This window comes from Megalops cyprinoides, chromosome 8 (genome assembly GCF_013368585.1).
Source record: "Megalops cyprinoides isolate fMegCyp1 chromosome 8, fMegCyp1.pri, whole genome shotgun sequence".
Classification (NCBI taxonomy): domain Eukaryota; kingdom Metazoa; phylum Chordata; class Actinopteri; order Elopiformes; family Megalopidae; genus Megalops; species Megalops cyprinoides.
In genome coordinates, this window is record NC_050590.1 from 29,712,398 (window position 1) to 29,737,958 (window position 25,561).

Sequence of the window (25,561 nt, forward strand, 5' to 3'; positions counted from 1 at the left end):
AGCCAGCTGTCCAAACAACGGCCCCCACGTCAGGTGAATTATCGCAATTCACATCACAGGTTGCTCACCTTTACACCATCCAATTTGCCGTGTGCACAGCTCCCGAGGTGCCAGTGGGAATCATAATTGATTACTCCTCTGAAGAGAGTATTTCATCATGCTCTGTTTTTAACCCTTGACTTACACAATGCCGGCAGGGCTGGGACTCCCTGAGGTGTCACCAGCCGCCTCTGCGGGGACATGGAGGCATGGTGAACTCCTGTGATCACCTGTGATCCTGTTTCCCAATAACGTAAAGCCCGCTTCATCCACTACACTGTGACCCCACCCATGTCTTATTCCTTGCTTAGACTTAACAGACCCCTCCTGAAGAGGAGACAAAAATGAAGTAGATTATACAGTACTACCGCACACTGCAGCCAAGATCTATTACAGATCCAGGTAAATAAATACAGGAATTACTGTGCTACAAAAGAAATGGCATGCCAAGTGGTACTGTATGAGTACATATAATTTTATGAATGTGAAGCAACTCTGGACTGTCAAGCTGGAAAACTGTCAAGCTGATCTTGTGACCACTGCTCAAAGATAAGTCATGAGCAGTAGCAGTGGAACACAGTGAAGACTTTAACCTTGAATCACCGTCATCACATACTAATGACTCAATTCATATCAACATTTATGTGACTTATGTTAGTTATCCTCCCTACATCAGTTACCAAAAACAGATACGATGCACATAACTAGATTTGACTGAGCCGGAAGTGACACTGGGTGATTTCTGAAAGGGTACAGTGGGAAAGGTCCATGTCCAAAGGTTTGCATTTTGACCTAATTTTGCATTTTAAGAAATCCATAGTGGGGCTTCATGCAGAAGTGGCCCATGTCCCGCAGCTCCTACAAACCCCAGCAGTCAAACGCTGGAGGCCGATGGGCTCTGGTCTGAAAAACAATCTTTATTAATGAACACCTAACAGAGGAGATGCCATGACTAACTGGAGCAGCCCATTCTCCTCTGCCTTCAGCACACCACTATTTATGCATTGACAAAAGTGCAACAGATCTTCAAGACAAATCACTTCAATGTGTACCTGTAAGGTTCTACAAAAAATAGATCCAAAAATATTCAGGTATTAAAACACAAAAATAGAAGCTTATCAAATGGCATATAATGTACAATGCTATTTCTATAATGAGTATAAAAGTGCATGATATGTATGTACAAATCTATAAATAATTTAGGTTATAATATCAGTGCAACTGCCATGTGTGATGAGCACACCAGTGAGGTACAGGATGTCTTGAGGCTACATCAGACTCTGATTGGCCCAGAATCTCCTTGTGATGCATCTGACCCAATCAGAACCGAATCCCTTAATTGTTGATTGGACAGTCTGTCTTTTCACATTCATGAATTGAGAACAGGGACAGCGTTCTGCTGGTTGCAGATATAGTCCAGGATCCTCTCTCTGTGTAATGGGTGGAAGCAGTAGCCAATGGCCTGCTCTGTCTCCTCGATCCTCCGCTGGAAGCGGACCCTGTCCCGAGCAAGCTCCTCCCACAGGCCCTTCCGTGCAGCCTGCATAGCAAAGGACCAGGTGTGCATAGTGTGGACCTGGACAATCGGAGAAAACCGCACCTGAAACACAGAGAGGCACAGGCATCAGTCCCAGATTCTACCTCTGTATGAAGCCAGACTTAACCAGCCAGCTATCAGCTGCCACTCCTGCCATGTGAGCACAATCAGCACCACTCAAACTTATCCACAGAAACCAGATCATATCTGTTCTCGTTTTCAAGCTGCTGCAGACATGAAAATTTACTTTCAGTGCAACCCTGTTGCAGTCATACACTCTTGGCTGCTTACAGGCTGTATGTCTTACAGTAGTTTTGAGTCACCCTAACATACACTCACGTAGAGAGGCCCTGCATTCTCAGAGCAGCAGGCATGATAGTAAAACTGCAAAATACAAAGGCAAATTTCAATATAGTTGCTCATGATGCATCTGCGCTGACTCACAAGTCACATGAGTCAGCTACTCATGACAGCCGATGTTGTTGCTGCTTACCAACGCTAAATAATAGCTTGACTCAGCACCCAAACCAACAGAGCATGTGTTTCAGAAACATGCTGTCATGGAGGAATGCCTATTGATCTTCATTTAAATTAAATCAGAATGTGAATAAAGTTAGCCTAACAGGTCTATTTTCATTATATCGTACTTATGAAACCCATTTCAGAGCTGTGTTAGCCTGCTTGGTAAAGCATACCTTACAACCAACGTCAGAGTTGGTGAGGTAATCTAAAAGAAGCAGGACTCATCTATCACAAGACCATGAAAGACAAGCTGTGCTTGTCATGTTGTGTAAACAGTAACAGTGCCTGCCCTTTCACACTCACAACTACTGTTAGTTTCATAGACAGGTTACAACCTCAAAAATAGTTAACTATGTGGTGAGGAGACATTACTAAAGATTGTACTAACCTTTTTAACAACAGCTTTGTCCTCTGTTTGGACAACTGCCGCAAGAACACTGCCTGACTTCTTCCATGTAGTAAGTCTGGGCCGGTCCACGGATGTTTGGTGACAGTAGTGTTTAAAGTGTCTCTTTGGCAAAGCTGGTTTTGAGCGCCTGTTTTTTTTTGGTGCTCTGGCTACTGTGTTGAAGCTCTTCTCAAAGGCAGAGGGGCTGGTCAGAAGTGGGGCTGCAGGGGAGCTCCGGAGACAGGCCCTGAAGTGCAGAGGATGATAGGGGTCAGCACTCTGAGAGAAAGAGTTCCACAATTCCTCCTCTACCTCTGAACCAGACGGCCCATCACTCTCTTCACCTCCAGTGCAAGAGTCTAGTGTGTTCATGCTCCCCTCAGGTACGCAATCCAGCTCAGAGGGCCTCACTCCAGTTGACGCATGGTCATCAGCTGCCGCCTTTTTGAGAATGGAGCTGATGGCACAGGCAGTGAAGTGTAGGGGGTCATAGGGGTCCGCTGGGTTGGCAAACAGCTCCCAGAGTTTGTCATTTTCATCATCCTCCTCAGCACCAGAGCCATCAGAACTGTCCCAGTCACTCTCGCTCTCTAACTGAGGCTGGCGGAAGTCCAGACAGTACTTTTTGAGCGGTGTGTTCTGCTGGCCTTCCTCTGCAGAGCTGCCAACAGAATCAGACTCCAAGCCATCGCTATTGTCCCCATCCTGTGCAGCCTCCTTCTTGGAGGAGGTAGAGATGCAAGCAGAGAAACTGAGGGGGTTGTATGGGTCAGATGATTTACTAAATGACTCCCACAAGGCCTGATTCACCTCGCTACTAAATTCCTCTCCAGCTCCTTCATCATCATCATCATCATCCTCCCAGACAGATTCCTCCCATTCTTTAGCAGGCTTACACTCGATGACAGGCTTGATCACTTCCACACCTTCGCTAGCATCAGACGAATTTGTAAAAGACTCCCAAAAGGCATGACTCTCCTCGCTGCTAAATTCCTCTCCATTTCCTTCATCATCACCCTCCCAGACAGATTCCTCACACTTTTCAGCAGGCTTACACTCGGTGACAGGCTGAATGACTTCCACACCTTTACCAGCATCACAACACACCTCGTCTTTGTTGTTGCTTTCATCAGCAAGAAACACTTCCCAGTCGCCAGCTCCGCTAGATTTCCAGGTGGGGTGATGCCCTAAACAGAGATCCTCCTCGCTGTCGGAGAAACCTTCCTTCGTGCGAATGACAAAATCGTCTACCAGGCTGAAGCACAAGTCCTCAGCCCGCAGACTGGATAACAGAGCACCGGCGTGAGAGCTTCCAGCGTATGAATTCACACCACGGTTCGACAGTGGTTTTGAGCCCGGAACAAACACACTATTGTTGCTGTCAAACAAAGAGGTGAGGATAAAGGATTCGGCTGGATTTCCCGCTGTGCTAACGTGCTGAACGTGATGATGTCCAGTCTCGTCTGTGATTCTCACGTGTACTTCCAGTCTGAACATCTGGAAAACTGCAGTGCAGGGAACCATTGATAAACAAAAAAGAAAAACAACAATTAAAATTGCACACTGTTACCTGATACAGTGAGATTTAAATGTATGTACACAACATGCAATAGTTATAAGCGAAAGCACGTATGAATAATTTTGATTCCCCATCCAGAAAATGTCAGCCCTAGAACAGTTCATTTTTTCACAAAATTGTAACTGTTGGAGTAAGCCTGTTGCGCCTCGTCTATAACTTCGCGCAATAATGCAGACTACTAGCGAGCGCTAGCGGCATTGATTTTAAAATACGCGGATGGAAACCAACTGAAGCCAGTGCATCCGGAGAAGCGTTTTACTGTTTCCGAATCATCTGTGGTTTCTAAGCACAAGATAGTAATTCTTAAGATGGGTATAGTTAAACTGGTTTCTCTTCATATGCGCAACTGGTGTTAAAAGAAGTTCTTACCTGCCATGAAGCTGTAATAAACAACATGAACCAGCAATTGTAAATGTTCCCATAGTATGTTCAATATTTGCCTTGTCCAAGGTAAGATCAACGTCGTACTGTCTTCAGACCGTTGTACCGCGGTTTTAACTGACGTCCGTTCAGGACTTCTCATAATTGTATCCATATTTAGCGATCGAAATCACCAGAAAATTCACTCGTATTCTGAGTATCTAAATGTATGACAAGAATTTCGTTACTTTCCTTTACTATCACTTGTGTCTGAATACAAAGAGACTTCATTTTCAGCTGCGACGAAACACGGAAGCAGTTTCCGAAAATATATTCAGAATTCTCCTCGATGTGCCACTGACTGCTCCATTTTTGGACAGAAAAGAAGCGAACTCCACGTCTTCACTAGAAAAAGTGGGTAGTAGAATAGTACGGGTGCACCGTTATATAATCACCAGAAGCAAAAACAAACTACGCCTAGTTCAACTGTGTTCATTTGATTAGACTAGTGTCATGTCACTCATATGCAAGACCCTCCTTGTACTTGAAAAAGCACATGCCTACTACGTCTTTCCGTGACGCTTGAAAAGAAGTTCCCTGGGAAATTACGAGAAACAGTAGTACAGTTAAGTAGAAAAAAAACGAAGTGAACACTGAATTCATCATGATATATTGTTGCTGCAACACGATACAGAGGATGTGTAACATGGTATAGCAGAGTGTATTTCATCAGCTGTGAAACGAGCGGCCTGTGTTCTAGATCAGGTTAGTTTCGATAGCCAATTAGGGTTAGCAACATTGTTTTCAGCTAATAGTCTCGTTTTCTTGTGCTTCGAAAGTATAGTTCGTAGCTTTTTATACCGTTTTCTAAGCGGCATTAGTGTGTTCGTTGCATGTTAATTAATTTTATTGTTTTGATAATTAGCTTCAAGTTTAGTCAGAGGCTGATCGAGCAGCTCATTATTAGAGTGGCTGCCATAGTAATTAAGAGGTGCGTTTAAGTAGCAGAGTAACGCTATAGCGGCAGCCTCAGCTGGACGACGACAAGGGAGTCTGTCTGCGGCAGTCCATCGAGAGAGAAACATCAGGGTGAGCGATGTGCCATGCATCATCCAATCCCTGTGATTGTCTCCTGCAGACGACACAATCATCAACGCTGTCCTCATCGGTCTCGAAACCTTGTCTACACATTGTTGACTTCCGTTGACAACCTGCCTGTAGCCGGAGGCTTGTGGAACTGTCGGCCTGCTACCAGAAAGGCTGGCTCAATCACGGCATATGCCCCTCTCCAGTTCCTTTCACTACAGACATGGATCACCCCAGACAACGTTGCAACCCCTGCAGCCCTCTCTGCCGCATACTCATTCTCCCACATTCCCTGACCCTCTGGCTGGGGTGGTGGGACTTGGCTTCTCATATTCCAGGGATGGAAATTCTCTGTTCTCCCTCTCTCATCTCTCAATGTCCTCTTTTGAATTTTATGTCGTTGCTATTACTAACCCCTCTAGAATGTGTATTGTTGTTGTTTACAGACCACCTGCCCCCCTGGGAGATTTTCTCAAGGAGCTGGATATTCTCCTCAGCTACTTCCCAGAGGATGGCACCCCCCTGATCCTACTGGGGGACTTCAAAATTCACCTAGAGAACAGAACGTGGAAGTGGAGAAAATCCAGCTCCTCCGCCAATCTGCTGAACTACCAAGCACTCCTCTCTACCTTTTCTGCGGGTGTGACATCAGATAAGGCTTCCTTATATGAATCTAAAATTCAAAACTCACTTTCTAATCCGTGCAGACTATTTTCTACTTTCTATCCTCATCACCTCAACCCCCTTTTATCTCTCTGCGGATGACTTCGCGGATCATTTCACCCTTAAGATTGTAAACATTTGTAACTCCCTCCAGTCCCCACAGCCTTCATCTTTCACCTCTTCCTCTTTTTCCTCCTTCCCACTCGCCACTCCTCCCCTTTCTAAATTCTCCCCTCTTTCAGAGGCTGATGTCGCGCAGCTCCTTACATCATATCAACCTACTATCTGTGCTCTGGATCCCATTCCTTCACCTCTCCGACAGACCATCACCCCAAGTCTTCTTCCATTCATCATGAGTCTGATGAATCAGTCACTTTCCACGGGCAGTGTGCCAGCAGCCACGAGTCACACCTCTGCTGAAGAAAAGGACTCTGGACCCATCTGCTGTCCAGAACTATTGACTGGTCTCTCTCCTTCCCTCTCTGTCTAAAATGCTTGAATGAGCTGTGCATAACCAGCTATCCTCCGTGCTCACCCAGAACAACCTTCTTGATCCTTTTCAGTCTGGTTTCAGGGCTGGTCCTTCCACAGAGACTGCCCTATTCTTCATTGCTGAGACTTTTCAAACAGCCAGAGCTTCTTCCCACTCCTCAGTCTTGATTCTTCTAGACCTTTCTCCAGCCGTTGACACAGTGGGCCACTCTCTACTTCTATCAACCCTAGCTACGTTCGGGATTAGTGACACCGCTCTCCTTTGGGTTAAATCCTACCTCTCTGGACACTTCTTCAGGATGTCCTGGAGGGGTGGGTTGTCCAGACCCCACAGCCTGTCCCTCAAAGCTCTGTACTCTGCCCCCTCCTCTTCTCCCTTTACATGCAATTTCTTGACTTTGTCATCTCCTCCCATGGTTTTTTATATAATTTATATGACAATGACATGCAACCCTTCCTGTTGTTTCCGCTGTCTGACACATAGGTTTCTGCAAGCCTTTCAGCTTTTCCTGAAAGGCATTTCACAGTGGATGGTGAACCTGGCTAAAACTGAGATGCTCTTCATCTCATCCAAGTCCTCCCCGTTTCAAGAGTTCTCCCTCAGCCAAGACTCTACAAGCCTTACAACCAACAGCGCTGTCAATAATCTTGGTGTAATGCTTGATAGCCCACTGTCCTTCTCCTCTCAGGTGACATTGGTGAGCCAGGCTTGCAGATTCTTCCTCTACACCATCCAAAGGATCTGCCCCTATCTCATTACATGTTCAACACAGCTCCTAGTTCAGGCCCTGGTCCTCTCACACCTGGGCTACTGCAACTCCCTGCAACACTAATCCAAAATGCAGCTGCACAACTTGTCTACAATCGTCCTAAACATAGTCAATTTACTCTCCTCCTCACTTCACTAGCTTCCTGCATCCATGCCCGTAACCAGCTATGAGGTCACCGAGGGCCGGACCTCGGTAAGTGTTTTAGAGCTAAAAATAAAATTTGAAGCTATATACAACTGGATAAAAAATCATTGGTTGAGAACCTCTCCTCCGAGACGAGCACATGCTTAATTCAGTTTAGGACTGTTATTTAGTGACCACTGTGTGTGAGAGTTGTGAGAGAGGGTGCAAGCGCAGCCCCTTGCATCATCAGCACTTCCACTGACAGCAGCAATTGGAATTTACGCACGTTGGTAGCAGCAGGTGGGTTGTGTGTGAACTGCCAGCATATCATTTGGTAAGACAAAGCAATGATCGTTATGCTGTTATCTGTAAGAAACATTCAAAACAGTAACCTGGTACAGTGTCTGGAGTAAAGGCAATTGAAACACGTTAAATATGCGTACTCTGGCCCTGATGAAGGCTAGGCTATTTCTTTCATATTATCAGGCTAGCTAACGTTTCACACAATGCCATTGATTAAAAAACAGCTTATGTAGGCGACGGTATCAATAATAGGCCTACAAAACATTTCAAAGCCAAATTTGGAAATGAATATAAGTGTATAATGACATTAGCTTGTAATGGTGTTACTCTCAAGCATTTTTATTTTATATTTATAACTAGCTAAGGTTTCTATGTATGTTATGTTTGTATGTGTTATTTTGACAAAACCTAAACACCCCCCCCTTGAACAACAACACTGACAAAACCTAAACCGCACCTCTTCAGATTGCATCTTGATTCTGCTTCTATCCCCACTCCCTAACACCTGCTGCTGCTTGCATTTGATGTTAATTTTGTGTAGTATTATGGATTTGTGTCCAAGAAACTGTTGCATCATAGTACACTTGGCTTTTGTCAGAGTGCACAAGTTAAGTTGTGGTAGGGCTTGAATTGTGTTATGCTCACACTCAATGGTCTGGGAGTGTTAGCCTGGTCTGACACTGTTGCTCATTTAAATTGAATGGACACATTTATGTTCCATTTTGATGAAAGTCACTCTGGATAAGTACATGCATTTGGCACACAATGTAATATTGGGCAAGTTGTGTCAAAAAAAAAAAAAGCCTTGGGGCCTTAGATCTGACCATGGCCAGCATTAGCAAATGCAACCCTATCTCACCAAGTGTAGACACTCTGGACTAGTTATGCCATCCCTGAAGATACCAAGTCAAACTGGTAATTTGAACAGGGCAGCAAACCAACTTGCGTGATAGTGACACTAGGTGACACCAGCTAATGAGTGACCAGGTATTATATAAACAATGTCTACATATGGATTTTGAATGATTCTGAACTGACATGCTTAACATGACCAAGCTGTCTCTCTCTCTCACACACACACACACACACACACACACACCCTCAGTAGCTTAACACAAAGCTATTGGTACCCAACAGTGAAATAAGGTACAACAATCAGTGCTATGCCAGATTGGGTACAAAGTTGATTGCAATGCCCTTCAGTATAATGCAGTCAGAGTTGGGATCTGTTCCCTTTCAAGTCAAAAAAAGGAACTGAAATTCAATAGAAAATAAATTGAGGGCCATTAATTCATGAAATGAATTTCAACTCATTCTCCTCAATTGAATAAACTTAAGTTGACCCCAAATCACTGCATATGTACTGGTATTTTCCTCCCTGTAGACATGAAAAGCAGGCAGATCTCTTTGCCAGATATCTACAGAACACTAAGGAAAATGAAAGCATTCAAAGCAATGACCAATAATTTGACACTCACCAGCATTATTCCAACTGCAGACGGAGGATGAAAGTGATTCGGTTATGGAGTCTGCCTACAATTACTCCCACCCCACCAGAGTATAATATCAAAACAGAAATCAGCTGTAGCTGTGCCAGCAGCAAAATACAACACATGCAATCAGACATTCTATCATGTAGTTTATTACTGACTCAGTTTTACATTTTTAAAGTTTAATAAAAAAAAAAAAATCCACAAAGTCCAATGCATTGAGTAACTGAGGACTTTAGTTTCCCATTGTCCAGGACACATGAAGAGCTTCAACCAAAAGTTAATTTATCCAAACTGATGACAATTATGCTACCAGAGCAGAGGCTGTGGATGATTCGCTGTGGAGGGAAAGAAAACTGCATTAGTAGACCAAAGGCACAGAACATCAATTCTTCAGTTTGGGCCACAGCTGCCAAATTCCAACCCATTTAATCCTTACTGGACTGGCACAAGTATTTATTCATAAGACAGTTGGATAAAATTATGCAGAACAGCCAATACCATAAGAGGTTCTAAATTTGAATTTACAAGCTGAACGTTTCCTGCATGTATAGAAAGTGTACCATACCACATGAATTTCAGTCCTTAACCATATTTACTAACTGGAGGCATTAGGTCAGACTGTATGAAGACGATGGTTGGCACAATACAGCCACAGCCACACAGCACAACTATTCAATGGCTCTTATTTATCTACAGACTTGAATTTAGCTTGAGGTTGTTTCAGGCATATGCTAACTAATAAAGATGAAAACCTCATTCAAAAATACATCTTTTGATGAATGGTTACTAGGACTAATTTAGTGAGGGCAGTTGCTTGCTGGGGAGTACAAGTCTGCTTCATTTGAAGAAAGGCATCCATGGTAGCATTACGAGATCCAACAAACCCATAACTCGCTCAAATTAATTCAAATGCTACCCACATTGGGCATACATGTATTGACACAAGTTGTAGAAATCTGTGGTGATTTAAAAAGTATCAAATTCTCTGGTGCTCTCTAAACTTGTGCACTTGGCAGCATCACTATCTCCAGCCATAAACGTCACCATGACAACAATGCAACGTTTCAGCAGAGAATTTCTAAATATCACAAGCTCTGGTTTAACAAAAGTTAAAGTTAGGGCACATTTGGAATATGAACAGGGTCGTTGTGAATAGGTTATCTGCTACACTATGTTCAACAACACTAATAATTTATTGATCGAGAAAATGTATTTCAAAATAGAAAACGTTACAGCTCATAACGAAGTAACATGGCTTTTAACATTAACATTAGCTATGCTAGCTAGCTAACTAACTTAACAAGACAAGTCTTCATCCAGAGAGCCAACGTGCCACCTCTACAGATGCTTGAGCATAAATGTGCTCCCATGCCAGGCAAGGTCCGGTTTGCAAATGTTGCAGTTCACAACCTTCTTGGCAGAGTTAACCCTTTCGCGCGTATGCTCACACCGGTGTGATTAGCCGTTTAGGGCATACATGCTAAAACCGGTGCAATTAGAAAAACTATCTAGCCAATTTTAGCTGAGGAAACAGCGATTTAAAATTAAAAATATAGCAAATGCTAACTGAAAACTGAGAAGCTTAACGCTGATGGAAACAAAGAACAATGTAATACACACACTACAAGGATTAAGAGTGAAATGCTGCCACACTTGAGGTCTTTGGTTGTGACGGTGTTGCCATCTATTCACTCCAGTAAAGCAACATAGCTTAGGCTATATGTCTGATTCCGAGTCAGCACGAAAAACACACGCGATGACATCACCAACTAATCAACAATTAAATTCGTTGGCAACTAATTTGGTCATCGATTTGAGTCGACTATGTCGATTATTCATTGCACCCCTGCTATGAAATGTGCCTTGCCATGAAGACCCATCAACCCTTTGAGAACGTTTGAAGTCAATGGCATTTTTTAAATCTCATACCCCTGTACCATGAATCCAGCTGTTTAACGTCATTTCAGAAGGTCACACCAGGTTCAGAGCACCTTACAACTCAGACATGCAACCACCAGACAAATACCAAGTGTGAACAGGATCCATCCCACAAGCCAGATACATACTACTTCCAGTTGGGTGGGAGCACTCTCTTGGTCTTGTAGTAACGGGCCAGTCTGTGGATCCTGCTCTCAATAAGAATCAGACGGAATTTGGCATCTTTGTCCTGCAAAAGAACGATTTGGTTTGCCTTTTGAATAAAGGCACCAATGGAGCCCACTGTGCTGCATCCTGTCAGATTTCGGAAGCACTCTGAACAGAAAGGGCTTTGCAGGATATGGATGGGAACCTTGACAGAAAAGTGAGCAGCAGAACAAAACATGCTCACATAATAGGAAAATGCATTGCATGGTTTACCTCCCAAGTCATAACCCAAGGGCTCTGGGAAGGTGTAGGAATATACAAGATGCTGCCCTTATTAGCCCAAAGGCTAAAGAATAAACTCTCCAACACTGTGGAACAGGACCATGCTTCAGTGTTTCTGTGCTGCACTCCCATAAGCCATATGGACAGAGCCACATGAGAAACCTCACAGGATGCCTTCATTTGACTTTGACTTCAACTTCTCAAGGCATCACACTCAGGTACCATCCCCACCACCATTTGGGTCACTTTACCTTCCTGTTCCTTTCCAAGTGCTTCCTCACAGCAACTGCCTTCTTGATCAGATGATACAGGTCCTCTGGGAGATCAGGGGCCAGACCCTTAGATTTGAGGATCCTTAGGATTTTGTTTCCAGTGACAAAGCGTACCTGGGCAACACCATGGGAGTCCCTCAGGATCACACCTTAAAGTCAAAAGGGACAGCAGCTCTGAGCATTTCAATTCATTAATAAAGAAATGATAAACTTCTAGAATGCATGTTTCTGCCAACTACATTACATCATTTAGCAGACAGTCTTACCCAGACTGACTTACAAATAATCACTATGCTAAGAGTAGACATTGTTCACTGACAATGTTCAACAGTGAAGGGTTGGCACAGTGCAGCCACTGCTCAAGTAGTGTTTGTGCCATATTGGGAACCTTGGTTTCCTTTAAGAACAAAAACTATGAAATGTGGTGGCCAGGATGGCATGTGAATCCTCTGAGAAACAACTCTGAAAAGATTCAGGTTGGGATAACTGCCATCAATCATTTAACAATACATTGTAAAGTTCAGCTGACAAAGTGAATTTGAACAGGAAAGTGCCCGAAGTTCTAATGTTCCGGCAAGGGCCCATAATGTGTAGCCATACTCCCTGACCTCTGAAATTGTCAACCACTAGTCACCCCTCCAGACAAACTCACCAATCTGGGATGGGGTGAGCCCCTTCTTGGCCAGTTTGAAGATTTGTTCTTTGACATCGTCAGAAGTCAGTTTCAGCCACTGTATGCAATTAAAGAAAGTTAGGGCATGGAGAAGCAGTCATTCATGAAATGATATTATTCCTGCTCCAGTCGAGCAGTCAGATCTCAAACCCGAAGATGAAATTCATTCACAGTACTTACTGTGGGTACACTGCGTCTGTATGGTAGCGCAGACTGGGACAAGCCCTTTCTAGAAACAAACACCATATATTCAGTTCCATCACTGTAACTGCACTGGCCAACCACCAAAATCAATACTTCATGGCCAATAATATTTACATACACTGCGGCACACAAATGTAGTAACATCTGGTTTCCTGAAACGGGGTCAGTTATTTCGCTAGCTACCTGGATGAACATCGTGGAAATATTACGCCATTTCGCTGCACTCCACTGACAGAAGTGACGGCTAGCTCTGACGTGTTGGGCTACCATACCTTAAGCAAGCGTCTCCAGACACTATGAAAAGCAATCCATATACTGAAGTGCGTCGCAAGTCGTTGTACACATAATAAATGACACAGCTTCACCTAATTGTTTCTCTGCTGAACAGCACAGCAACATTAAACAAATTCTGCTAACTACAACTAACGCACGCAATGATATTCTCGTGGTGCAGCTAGCTAGGCAAGGTGTGACCCAAGAATGTGCATCTTTCACATAAGGTTAACTCCGTAAGACTAAAGCTAGCTAACGTGTCAGTAGCTAGTGAGCTAGGAAGCTGTACAGGAGAATCATACACGCGGCCATACTGTGTTAAATTCCATACTGTGCAAGGAGCGGCTCTGTACCAGCAAACGGGCGGCTACCAATTTTACATAGCACAGTACCGTATATATTAACATGCTTCGGAACGAACGTTTTGGGCAGGTTAATAAAACTCAAGCTTTTTACAACCTGAATTGCAAACTTACCCGGGAGCGTGCATACGACCCATGGTGACGTTATAGAGGAAGAAATGTTGGCCGATTTCAGTTTGCCAAGGGACTAACGTCCACGCATGCGCTGTCAGGATCTCTCGAGAAGATGATGGTAAGTTACAGCAAAGATGTACCCCCACAACTGTTGTAGTCTACGTTAGGACCCTGCATTGTAAAACCAAGCTTCAGAACACCACCTCCTTCACAAAATAAAGCTAGGGCTGGCGAATAAAATAAGGACGGAGGGAAGGCATCATTGTCTCGCTCTTGATAAATAGCATGCCAATAGACTAACAGCCGTTTCCTACAGTCTTTCAACTTAAATGGGGTATAAAAACCTGCCCTTAGCTTGCCTCAAATCCTGCATGTCAGGACCAACTTTTCAAATGTGCGGAGCCCAAGATACAATATATGCCTATATAGTTAATTCATTAATATGCAACACCCACCAAACCATTCCACCGATTCATTAAAGCCATATCAGTCGTCAGTTCAATTAACAGGTCAATCAAATGTAATCAGAGAGCCCAGCTGGAACAAAAACTAGCACACTTTCAGGGCTGCCTGGACCAGAGTTGGGAAACACCGCTGTAGGCGATGGTGCGGGGAAACGACTGGCAGGAGACAAGTACAGTGTAGAAGACGTTTTCACTTTTCATCTCTTGGGAACATCTATTGTTTACTGTCAGGCTTCCTCACCTCGTGTAGCTATTACAGCACAACACCTACATTAATACCATTACTCCGTTTATTAATGTATGCTACTGATAAGGACGCTTAAGAAAGCTTGAGCTCAAACGTTTGCCGGCACACTTTTCACAGGAGCACTTTTTGCTCCTTCGCACATTCAGTAAGTTGATGACCCCCGTGTGTATGTGTTATAGGCTACTATATTGTGTACGATGTGAGGCATATGGTTGTCATTTCTGTAAAATTGTAGTTCACAAGCTGGAGGCATAATTGCAATGCCCACTCATGTAGTCACACACAGAAATTGGAGAGGTCTGAAATACTTATCTCTTTTTTTCCCTCATAATGCATCAAGGATGTGTTGAATAATCTTGATAAGTATTGCTTTTTATGCCGAACTCCTATTACGGCAATAATATATTCAGTCCTACAACAGATCTTTTCAAAAACATTTAATTCACTATAAGCTTACAGTACACACCCAATTCATTACGGTTAAGATAACCAATTTAAAAATAAATAACTGGCAATATGTATATAAATTCAGCATGTTTTTTTTTTTTTTACAGTCATTAAAAGTAAGAATGAAATCACTATTTCATAGTGTGAGTGATGCAGATTTTAGAAGTTTCCTCTTTCATAGATTCAAGAAAACAAGTAATTCCTCAAAAAAATTTAGTTGTTCTGTTTATCTGTGCAGAAGCAGCATCTGAGCTAGCTTTGAACATTTAAGCAATATTGCTGTTCCCTTGAGTCAAAATGCAACAACAATACAGACTTATATATAACAAACATCACAATGTATATGGGGAAAAGAATCAAATCAGACCATTACAACACATCATAGTTTGGACATTTTAAAGTCAGCTTGATGAACAACTTCATGAAATCCAGTACTCTGCACTCAGGGTAAGGTTTTCATCAGGATAGCGCATTCAATGAAACATACTGTAATTAATGCCAACAAGAAAAACAAAATTGTGGTGAACTCAAACAAGGCACCCCCATTTTGTCATCTGAAGGATTTTTTTTCTCCATTCTTTTGGCGCAGGAGTAAGGACACAACCCCTTTTTTTTTCATCCGGTATGGCCTCAACCTGCCTTTGCAGCTGTCACCATCACATGGGATTTTACTTCTTTATGTTTATGCATGTAGAAATATTCTGTAGAAATCAGCTGCTTTAAACATGTATGAGATTTTATGCATGTTTATAAATACATACATACAGTATTGTTTTGGTCCTCTAGTGTCAAATTTACAAAACGCAGAAGGAACTTTATGAGTGTTCAACAAAAGAAGAGGAGTGGTGAGTTTGAGGAAAGGTGTCAGGGGGTCCCCTTGCTGTGCAAAGTCTAAAAGTATGGGACAGCAGTGAGCTTGTACCACTTGACAGTGTCTTTGCTGAGGTCAAAGTCCTTTAAACTGAGGATGAGCCCACCCAGACAGCAGTTTTCCCTCAGAGGCTCAACACTGAGCACGCTCAGTTGCAGCTCCCTCTGGCTCAGAGTCTCCTTGCTGTAGCCACTGTATACCAGCTGTGGAACAGTAAGAAACAGTGGTGGTCAGCATGAAACAAGGTGACTGCTTCCGACTGGAATATAATCTGGTTCACATGTTGAAACTGGTCATATGTACTGTGAAAATGCAGTATAGGTATTCCCATATAATCCACAGGTCTTAAAGCAACAAAATTTTCTGAGCCCGAAATGTTGTTTTTATTTGTTTATTTATTTATTATTATTATTATTTTTTAATTAATTTATTATTTTTTTTGGGGGGGGGGGTGTAACGAAATGGGACGCGCATGCATTTCATGTTACCACAGCAGCTTTAATTCAAAATTGTAAAAAAAATACATTAATGTAATTTGTATTACCATGCTCAAATTAAAAGTGCTTTCTTGCTGTTATAACTTTGTCCAAGTCATCATCATAGAATTGGACCAAGACATTGAAAATTCTGTCTATGTTGCGGTTTGTGGACTCGTCAACGTTCAGTGAAAGCATCTGTTTTGACAGCTTGTGCGCTAAACATTGCCTAATGTGACAGCCAATGTCGTGAGTGGATAGGTAGCTGGCTTGTGTATCTGACACGCTAAGTTTGGAGAGTGCAGTTCTGTCCTGTGATGTTTTGCACAGGTCACCTAGCGCTGGCGCTATCGTGAAAGACAGGTCATGTTCCACTTTAAATGCAGACTTTATGATTGCACACGCAGTCTTGGATGGATGAAGCGGCAGCAGCTACAGTGGCCACAGCTCCTGGCAACGTTGATGTATAACGTAGAGCCCGAACAGCTGCTTTGTGTGAGGGATCTGTATCATGCCGAGACAATACCATTTGCCGCTTGTCCAATACTGTATTTTTTTCGAACACATGGTAAAAAGCAGCTGCCGGGCTCGTTTAATTTGTGACAACATAAGCCAAACGTTTGTCCGTCATTACCGTTTTCATCTAACCAAGCCTATCCCCATTTATTTTTCACCCCCTGTTCTATTGTGCTTGTGTCTGTGCCAACCTTCACAAGTTTCCCCCTCATGCTCCATCTATTTGAATTCATGCAGTAATCAACTGATACAGTCCCTGCAAATGCTTCCTGGCACCACTTCACAGAAAGTTGAAACTAGTTGCCTTTGTTTTTAATAAAATTGCGTTCTGGTCTGGTAATATCAGAGCCCGTATACGCTAGTAATAATTTATTGCCTGATCTAAAATCTCTGCACGCCGGATTTCTGGTGCGGGGCCGGAGGTCTTTAACCCATGAATCCAGTACTTTTGATCCATAGTTGGAAAAACATTTTACAGCTCCCGTTTCTTAAAATTGCTTAAAGTTGTCTATAATTGAGTTGTACTGTCCTACACCAAATGAACTTCACAGAAATTCATGTTAAAATGAGGGCCTGGTGTTTCATTGAGCAATGTTGTAATTGGTGAGGAAAACATGACTGACTCACCATTTCATTAAAAGTGGGGTTCCTGGTCTTCCTGGCAATCTTTGTTTTGCGCTTAGAGGTTTTGTGGGGGTCAGGAAGCAGATAGGTTTTCACATAGGGGTTTGGGTCTGCTCCATCATCTGACACCTGGTCAAGAGTGTGAAAGGATATCAAGCAACCCAGCAGTACTTGGGCAGGTGCTGGGTTATGAGGCCGTAGGCCACAGCACTCACCAGGTCCTTAATGTGCATCACCATGATGAAGAGTGTGCTGTTCCTATAGGACACTGACAGCTTCACCTCGCCTTCCACCTTTCCTGTCATGGGGCTCTGCAGTGTCGCTTCTGTTGGGGAGTCAGTTTCCTTTAGCTGGCACTTCTTATCCTTTACACACCATATAATATTATACAGTATTCACTGATGTAGTGTAAATCCTCATTTCTACACCGTCCTGTGCTTGTATAGGAGGAGAAAGGTTTCAAGGCACCCACCTGGAGGCTTTGACATTCCATCAATCCCTTCCGTCCTGTCATCTCTTGCAATTGGATGAAAGAAGGTATACACCAGGTCACACTGAGGAAGGAACACAAAGAGGCAAAGGAACTAAAGCACTGCAAAAATGGCACTTTCTGGAAATGGACCCTTTTTGGCAGTTTGTAACACAAGCAGCTAAAAAGCAGTTTAGACCCAGAGTATTGCCAGTCACCTGGGTTACTTCAGTGGAGCTCCTCATCAGGTTGTGGATGTAGTTGTTGAGCTCCACCTTCCTCTTGGCTGCCACATCCTTAACATGGGTCCTTCCCAGCACCATCTTGTTAGGGAATCTGTGGAGGAGAGAGGGGGGAGAAGTTACCTTGGGGCCACCAGAAATGGCGACAGCCTCCATCTACACAGAGCTTCAGGGAGAACCACTGCTCCATACCCAGGCAACTTCCACAGTGGGAAAAGAATGGTTAGCTTGTTGTGCAGCTCCTGGAACTCATCAAAGGTTCGGAACACAAACTGGGCCTCACTCTGGCCTTCCCTCTGGACTCTCACCACGTATGTCTGTGGGAAGAAAAGGAGAGGGCATATACTTTTTTATATATGTATCATTCACACTCACACTCCATGCGAAACCCACAGTCAACAACACTAGTAAATATTAGCCATCAAGCATTTTAGCTATGTTCTTATTGTTAATATCCAGCTCTCTATATGGTGCACTCAGAGTACTGCTTTCTGGGGTTGAAACTGTTGTAATGCACTAGTTTCAGGGCTCACATAGTGTTTTTCAGGATTATATCTCTTCTGGAAGGTGAAGATGGAGGTGTCACGGATACGCCCATCCTGCTTGAGTGTGTAGGTTTTAGGGGAGAAGGACAGGATGGGTTCATCGTTGGAGGGCAAGCCAGAGAAACGTAGTTGGGCCAGGTTGTGGATGAAGAAGTTAAACTTGGTAGCCATGCTGCCCAGACTGGACTCAATCAACCTGGGACAGAGAGGGGATGCAAAACCCATCAAGAGCAGGCCTGGATCAGTATCATCTTTTTGCCCAAAAATGTCTTGGGTGAGAATTAAGCCTGGATTAAATGATCCAGGATCAGTCCTTTGGGGTATTATTGACCTGGGGCCTGTTCATGCAGACTTGTGTGGAGTGCAGCCATCTGTCGTATGTTCGTAATATTTGCATTTAAATTTTGCCACAGTACACATTCTTAACCACTATGACTTACAAGGCAAGATCACAAAAGTGAAGTGACTGAAGTCACATGAACAACTGTACATACAGAACACATCATGTGTCAGTCCATCTCACAGGCCACTGTTACAGGGCTAAAATAAAAGTGATTTAGGGTTTAATGTTGAAAAAGATAATGGCTTATTAGTATGTAAGCTTCAAGGACAGTAAAGGGTAATGTCTTCACTGATGCTTATAAAATCTATCTGCACATGATCTAAAAACCTTACGTTAAGTAACGTGAATAAGTTTACTTATGTGTTTCACAAGCCACTCCAATCCTTTTAAACCTGAGTGACACAGTCCTTCAGAACATTCACATAATAATCATCATCAACTTAATTACATTGTTGTCAACCATAAAATCAACACTTAAACTGCATAGCTCTACCTCGTGAAGAAAACTGTAGCTTCTGCATCTGTGGTTTCGGGCTGGAGGGCATCGTATACGTATTTCAGGTCCTGAGCGCCTGTGAGCTCTGGCAAACCTGATGATGTCATCTATCAATCACACACAGAGGCACATACACACATACACACACACACAAACACAGACACATGCAGACACACACAAGAAGAGCAAATTGCATTAAAAACCCCGTAGAGCCCAGTGCCCAGTTACCACACTTAAGCGAGGCCCAGCCTCACCAGAGAGAGCAGGTTGAGGAAGAGGCCGGCGTGCTTGCGGATCAGGTTGTAGGACTGAGAGCACAGGTCAATAAAGAGCTGAAAGCGGCTGGTGGGCCTCTCCCCACCATTGATGACATAGGCCATGTCTGAGGTCAGCACAAACGGGGCACGATCCCTGAGACACATGGACACATAGGGAAGGTATGGTATGAGCAATGGTAAACAGCTTTGACTCTAAGGGCAGAAGGACACCTACACTTGAAACATTTCAAACCAGAGGAAATGTGTGGTTAGTTTTACCAAACTCTTATTAGTCATGTGACTGCTTTCCATTTGGATTTCTTTTTGAAGGATTTATGTTTTTACATACAAGCAACTCCAATAGTTATCATAATCACAAAAAATAATAGCTAAATTATCAACAATTCTTCCAATGTCAATCTTGGATGCCTCTAAAAACACAAGCACACTACTTCTTCATACTACTGTTGATACCTACAAGTCAGTAAGAGACAGAGGCTTATGTTACCTTTTGAGGCTGCCAAACATCTGCGAGTGGCCCAGAAACTTGCCAAAGTCAATGTGGAACATGTGGCCACTGGAGCGCAGCATGATGTTGTCATTGTGACGATCACAGATGCCCAGCACATAGGTGGCCACGCAGCAGCCTGCGCAGGAGTAGATGAAATTCTCCAATGCCTGCAGGGCAATGCACAGGGCTGTCATCTACGCCCTCTAACTCATAAATTAGACAAAATATATACAAGGACAAGACTGGCATATCCGTCCCAATTCAGGAACAGACCCACAATGCTTCAAATAGTTGAGTTTTGGAACATCAGTAGCTTAAGTCAGTTTTTTCTATAAACAGATCCTTGACTTGGTCAATGAGAATCTTCCTAAGAGCGGAATTTGAAACGGTGTTTTGTAAAACTGTATAAGACTGTGTAAGACTTGGCTGCTCAACTGATTAAGAGAAAATTCAGAAAACGAGATGAACTACTTTTAGTCCAGTGGGGCCTCCTCACCTTCTCATACTCCTCCTCTGTGGGGTTGTACTTGCGCAGCCACTCCGCTAGGGGCTTGTCCTTAAAGGAGCCTGTTACCCCGTACTCCACTTGGATCTTCCTCAAGGTGTCAGAGGCTGGGACCAACTCCACCATGCCTCCAGGAGAAAAAAATATTACAAAACCTGTGCTATCTCTGTCGCAGTTGGACATAAAGGATTTGGAACCTCTTTCTTACCTCTGTCTTGGCTGGATCATATAAGGGGACCAAAACCCCTCACCTACCTCTGTCTATGGTAAATTTAATGGGATGAGATCCTCAACCCTACCTCTATCTCTGTTGGCCCTAAACAGATTAGTACCTGTTCCAAATGTCTGTCCCTATGTTGGCTGCAGTGACATTGACCACTTATCCTTACCTTTGTCTTTGCCGGTAGAGATGCATTTGAAGTTGACAATACGCAGGTCCAGTCCCTCCTGCAGCCAAATCCGGTCCATGATACGGATCATCTGCAGTGCCAGCATGTCCTGCCTCAGGTCCTCCCCCACCTGTCACTCACACACAGGACACACCCACCCCATTAGCAATTCCCACTAGAGCCACCACACACTGGTCCCTACCCGCTAGTCGAGACATATATTTGTTAGGTTACAATTGAATCTTGGTGAAAAAATCTCCCTGTGTTTTTTGTAACATTTGTTTTTTGATTTAAAAATCATCATAAAAATGTGTAAATACTTCAAGCTGATCTAAACAAAGAAAATTCACTGTGAAAGGTCCAGGTGTAATTTCACATCATTGCCACCAGATGGAGCATGTAGCACTGACAAATGGGTTCACTCTTATTTTCCCCAGCACACTTGGGATAAGGTTTACCGCTTATCAAAAGTCAATGATTACGTGAACATTGAAATATAACTCAAAGAAGTCCTCAAGGGGTGTAAATTAAAAATAAATGATGTGATTACATAAAATGCATTGAGCTACCATACACTAGATTACCTGATCTTTCTCAGACCAACAGACAATTGCCAACTAATTTTTATTTATAGATGATTTTTAATTAGGTTTGTATTTTCAGTTCCAAATTATTAGTACAGTGAATAAGTCTGACCTTGAACATAATGTTTATCTCTTCTCCAAGGGGGTCAGCATTCACCAATGTGATCTTCAGAGGAACAGCATTGGAATTGAAGAAGGAACAGGCCTATATCCACAGACAAAAGAGCTTAATATAAGACGTTTATTTGCTAATAAATGTGTTTGGCTCAAACATCCTGCAACAAAATTGAGCATCTGACAGTCCCAGATTAGGGCCAAACATTTACAAACATCGACTCACTTCTGTGAGAACCTTAGCCTGATTACTGACTTGGCAGGAAACAGTAATTTTCAATATCAGAAAACCACTAGAACCTGAGGCAGAAGGCTGTTAAATTTGAGGTAAATTTGATGGACCTCATAGCTCCCATAGGGGAAGGGCCCACCTTACCTTCATGTTCAGCTCCTTGGCCACCAGGCTAGGGCTGAGAGGCAGTCGGCAGCTGTGCCTCTGGAAGAAGGACTGCACTCTCCCCAAGCCTTCCTGGAGGACAGCCTGAGGCAAAAAGGCACAACACATCAGCCTTCAGAACCAATCAATGTGCAAATCCCCAGAAACAGGGAGCGCTGGGTGCATGGGTTCTGCCGAAGTGCATTTATTCAGTGCATCCACTATCCACTAACTCAGGTGCAGACCCCCCTCTTCTCACCTGTCGGGAAGATCCACTGGCCTGGCGCACCTTCTCAGCCAGTGCTCCCAGCAGCTGCACCAACTCTGTCTGTTTATCCAGCTCAGCCCGCAGCCCTGCCCCACATAGGCACAGCAGCGCCCCCAGGATGCTCTCATAGCGCGGCCCGAAACATGGGTCCTGCACTGCGTCCCGCAGCAGCCTGGGATGGCACAGCACAGGTTCAGGGACACATGCAAGTGGATGACCACATACAGCACTGTGGCTAAGAGGTCCATACATTCTCAACTGCTACCCTGCATTTAACCATTGAACTCTGACATAAGGGGTATGGAAATATTTACTCATCAATAAAGGTAATACATTGTTTTAATGTACTGTTGACTATACATACTGTGTCTATGTATGAGGACCTACCAGTTCAGGTAATGGGCTATGTTAATGTTCCCTTGAGCTCGAGACAGCAGAAGCATCACTAAGGCATTCTTCAAGTGGCATTCAAATTTCACCGCCTGCAAAAGAACATTTCCTTGCTCAGACATCGGAGAGTGGAACTGACTCTTTTGAATGCTCTGAGAATCTCATGCATATGTGCGGCATGTCTGAGAAGCAACGTTCCACTATACTGCAAGTGCTGATGACATTCACCTCAACCATTGCAAGACAATCTACTCTTTACCATGTTCGAAAAACAACTTTACGATGCACTGCTTGGGTTAGATTTTTAGATACATCTGGACATGTGACTGCAGTCTGTTTTTTACACGACACTTGACCAAAATCCCCAGTTACAAAACTGTGATTGGAGCACCATCCCTGGTACTGCAAATTAAAAGCATCTCCATCCTGTTCTGCATCAGCCACAGTCTCCTGTGAGAGCCCAGGGTTTACCTGCACCAGCTGGGGCAGGTAGTCCGCCAGCTCGTCATCACTACTCCTCTCAATCCAGCTCACAGCCACTCCCCGCACCTCCGTGTCAGCAAACCTGCATCAGGACACCCTTCATCAGCTCTAGCTAGCTAGACCTGTCCCTCTTCTGTCACAAGCTACAGACCCTGTGCCCCGAGAGGCCCTGACTGCTTTACACATACTGTCCTCTCCACTTTTTTAGGATCATAGTATGGCATGGTCTTAAGGAGCAGCGGCCTGGTAACCCTAAGGCTGCCAGTTCAATTCTCAGGCAGGCCACTGCTGTTACGTACTTGGGTGACATAATTAAACCAAATTGGCACATTAAATATCCAGCTGTATTCATGCGTTCAGCACAAAACGTGTGGATGAGTGAGAAACAGAGTTTTGTTCTCATGTGCTGCACAGAAATCACAGCAGACTGAAGTTGCCTTCACAATAAATCATTTTCAGCTGAGCCATGCTGTTTGCGTGGCATACAGCACTTATCATAGCAATGATTCCCACAATGGTGCTACATTAGTAATACAGCTGTATGCCTAACCCTGTTGAATGCACTTTTTATAAGTTGCTCTGAATAAGAGGGTCTGCTAAATGAATGGATGTAAAATGTAGCCATGCATGACATACTTGGAGTCGAGCAGCTCCAGGGCGGACACGGGGGGCAGGGGGGGCCAGTTGTGCAGAAGGGCGTGGATCTCCGCCATGCTTCCCCAGTCCCAGCTGGGGGCACTAGCCAGGACCTTGGGCAGGCTGTGCTTGTAGGCCCGGCAGTACTGCCGCTTGTCCCAGAGAAACAGCCGGTCAGCCCTTGTCACTCTGGGGAAGAGCATGTTGGGTAACATTCAGGCAGGTGGCTGCAGTCAGGCCACTTCCTGTAGCTAGTCTGCTCCGTCTGCCTGGGCTTGTAATGCAGACAGACAAACTTGTAAAAAGAGAGGCCTATAAAACAGGTCTAACTGAGTGAAAGATGAGAAGGAGAAAATGAGCAACACCCCCTAAAAGTGGTCTGCTGAGGCTAGAAACAGACTTAGACTGGAAGAGCCGCTCAGCCCGCTCAGTAGTTCTAATGCTCCACACTGTGGTGGTGGGCTTTGAAATGCACCTGAAGCAAAATCTGCTGCCTCAATTTGCATTCCTGCCCTTATCTTTTCTATATCTCTCAAGAAAGCTATAAATTCAGGATGTCAATAATGGAACCCAAAACTTGACCGCTGTAAAGGGAAGTGTCTTTTGCAACATCAGAGACTATTACACCATTATCATGCATTCACTTAAAACACATTGTAGTTCTAGACATAATCACTTCATGACATTGATGACATGTTGTCAGTGTTAATGTTAAATGTTTTACAGAAAGGTACAACTTACATTTTAGAGAATATTTATCCGCCTCTTGAGGAAGCTTTTCTATTTTGTAAAACCCCATTTAGAGTTTCGGGTTTTGCTCAGCACTGCGCAGGGGAATTACATGTGAACTGAACATTAATAATCGATTCCCTGATGATCTTGCTGTAACCCACCCAGCTCCCTGGTGTGGCCTGTTTGCCTGTGGGGAAGCATACCCAAACATGGAGACCCTGCTGCAAAGCTTCTCCACACGCCTCTTCAGGTCAGGGTCCAGTGGCTCCAGGGACTGTGGGTCAGGGCAGCTGACCGGCTGGGGGCCCACGTACAGGATGTCTACTGCTGGGTTTGGGAAGTCGACCTGTGGGGAAGGAATGGGGTCGCTTTACATAGTTCTAGAGGCCTTGAGCCCCACATAACATGAGGCCCCACAGATGTTGAAGATGATGATGTTCTAATATTTATATAGCACAGCATACAGTACCACACACTGCTACTTTGATATTGTGACTGCTCCTGGTTGTTCTTTTCTATCAAGATGACCAAGTCTAAACTAGTTGCCTTAATGTCCAATTGGATTCAAATGCGGTGATTCTGTGTGTTAAGTGTTTCACCCTGTGCTTCATCTTCAAGCTGTAAGCTCTGAGTAAACAAGCATAAAGGTGTCAAAGCATAAATCTGGTAGTGATGGTGGAAGTGGAGCTACCCAGCACACCTGCAGGATGGTTCTCTCCACCTGGCTCCTCCTTCTGCTAGGTGCAATAGTTGAGACAGATGGAGGGGGTGGCCACAGGCTGAGCAGCTTGGTCCCCCGCGCCAGCACGCTAAAACATAAGCACGCCTCAGATGCCAACACCAGCCCAGACTATCTGCTGTAGGGTTAGGCCTGCTGCTCTAGTGAGCAGGAACATGGATATTTGTACATAATACAGTTCCACCTGAACTCTGTAACCATATTATTAGCTTGTGCG

The 25,561-nt window shown here is 44.0% G+C and overlaps 3 protein-coding genes and 1 non-coding gene across 5 annotated transcripts in view; all 4 read right to left on the minus strand.

Moving 5' to 3' along the window:
* Positions 1-847: 847 nt before the first annotated feature.
* Positions 848-4,816, minus strand: ppp1r15b (protein phosphatase 1, regulatory subunit 15B). The gene is made up of 3 exons (XM_036535382.1): positions 4,435-4,816; positions 2,487-3,991; positions 848-1,639 (listed from the first exon to the last, which is right to left on the minus strand). The coding sequence occupies exons 1-3, from the start codon at positions 4,598-4,600 to the stop codon at positions 1,409-1,411; spliced, it is 1,902 nt and encodes a 633-aa protein (XP_036391275.1). The 5' UTR covers positions 4,601-4,816; the 3' UTR covers positions 848-1,408.
* A 4,675-nt stretch (positions 4,817-9,491) lies between these two features.
* Positions 9,492-13,705, minus strand: LOC118781970 (40S ribosomal protein S13). Its single transcript, XM_036535148.1, has 6 exons — positions 13,621-13,705; positions 12,848-12,896; positions 12,647-12,725; positions 11,974-12,143; positions 11,422-11,522; positions 9,492-9,690 (listed from the first exon to the last, which is right to left on the minus strand). Exons 1-6 carry the CDS (start codon positions 13,641-13,643, stop codon positions 9,657-9,659), a joined length of 456 nt encoding a protein of 151 aa, XP_036391041.1. The 5' UTR covers positions 13,644-13,705; the 3' UTR covers positions 9,492-9,656.
* On the minus strand, positions 11,694-11,905 carry LOC118782505. Its single transcript, XR_005005147.1, has one exon. It is a non-coding gene; the product is annotated as a small nucleolar RNA SNORA73 family (small nucleolar RNA).
* A 1,230-nt stretch (positions 13,706-14,935) lies between the features above and the next one.
* Positions 14,936-25,561, minus strand: part of LOC118782064 (phosphatidylinositol 4-phosphate 3-kinase C2 domain-containing subunit alpha-like) — a 31,497-nt gene continuing 20,871 nt past the window's right edge. For both annotated transcript variants that reach the window (XM_036535306.1, XM_036535307.1), the window contains exons 14-33: positions 25,306-25,414; positions 24,809-24,951; positions 23,874-24,062; positions 23,226-23,319; positions 22,752-22,846; positions 22,356-22,536; positions 22,097-22,201; positions 21,719-21,811; positions 21,023-21,152; positions 20,625-20,761; positions 20,126-20,295; positions 19,615-19,771; positions 19,358-19,467; positions 18,510-18,717; positions 18,169-18,293; positions 17,953-18,070; positions 17,738-17,819; positions 17,481-17,590; positions 17,269-17,394; positions 14,936-15,852 (exon numbers count right to left, since the gene is read on the minus strand). In XM_036535306.1, the coding sequence (XP_036391199.1) occupies positions 15,670-15,852; positions 17,269-17,394; positions 17,481-17,590; positions 17,738-17,819; positions 17,953-18,070; positions 18,169-18,293; positions 18,510-18,717; positions 19,358-19,467; positions 19,615-19,771; positions 20,126-20,295; positions 20,625-20,761; positions 21,023-21,152; positions 21,719-21,811; positions 22,097-22,201; positions 22,356-22,536; positions 22,752-22,846; positions 23,226-23,319; positions 23,874-24,062; positions 24,809-24,951; positions 25,306-25,414 (2,665 nt within the window). In that variant the 3' untranslated portion in view covers positions 14,936-15,669. The remainder of the gene's footprint in view (positions 15,853-17,268; positions 17,395-17,480; positions 17,591-17,737; positions 17,820-17,952; positions 18,071-18,168; positions 18,294-18,509; positions 18,718-19,357; positions 19,468-19,614; positions 19,772-20,125; positions 20,296-20,624; positions 20,762-21,022; positions 21,153-21,718; positions 21,812-22,096; positions 22,202-22,355; positions 22,537-22,751; positions 22,847-23,225; positions 23,320-23,873; positions 24,063-24,808; positions 24,952-25,305; positions 25,415-25,561) is intronic.

Coding starts and splice junctions, on each gene's coding strand:
- ppp1r15b (XM_036535382.1), bottom strand. CDS start 4,600: ATGGATACAATTATGAGAAGTCCTGAACGGACGTCAGTTAAAACCGCG. Junction 3,992..4,434: donor TTATTACAGCTTCATGGCAG/GTAAGAACTTCT, acceptor CCTGCACTGCAG/TTTTCCAGATGTTCAGACTG. Junction 1,640..2,486: donor ACAAAGCTGTTGTTAAAAAG/GTTAGTACAATC, acceptor TCTGTGTTTCAG/GTGCGGTTTTCTCCGATTGT.
- LOC118781970 (XM_036535148.1), bottom strand. CDS start 13,643: ATGGGTCGTATGCACGCTCCCGG. Junction 12,726..12,847: donor ACAGACGCAGTGTACCCACA/GTAAGTACTGTG, acceptor AATTGCATACAG/TGGCTGAAACTGACTTCTGA. Junction 11,523..11,973: donor ACTTGGAAAGGAACAGGAAG/GTAAAGTGACCC, acceptor GTTCTTTTGCAG/GACAAAGATGCCAAATTCCG.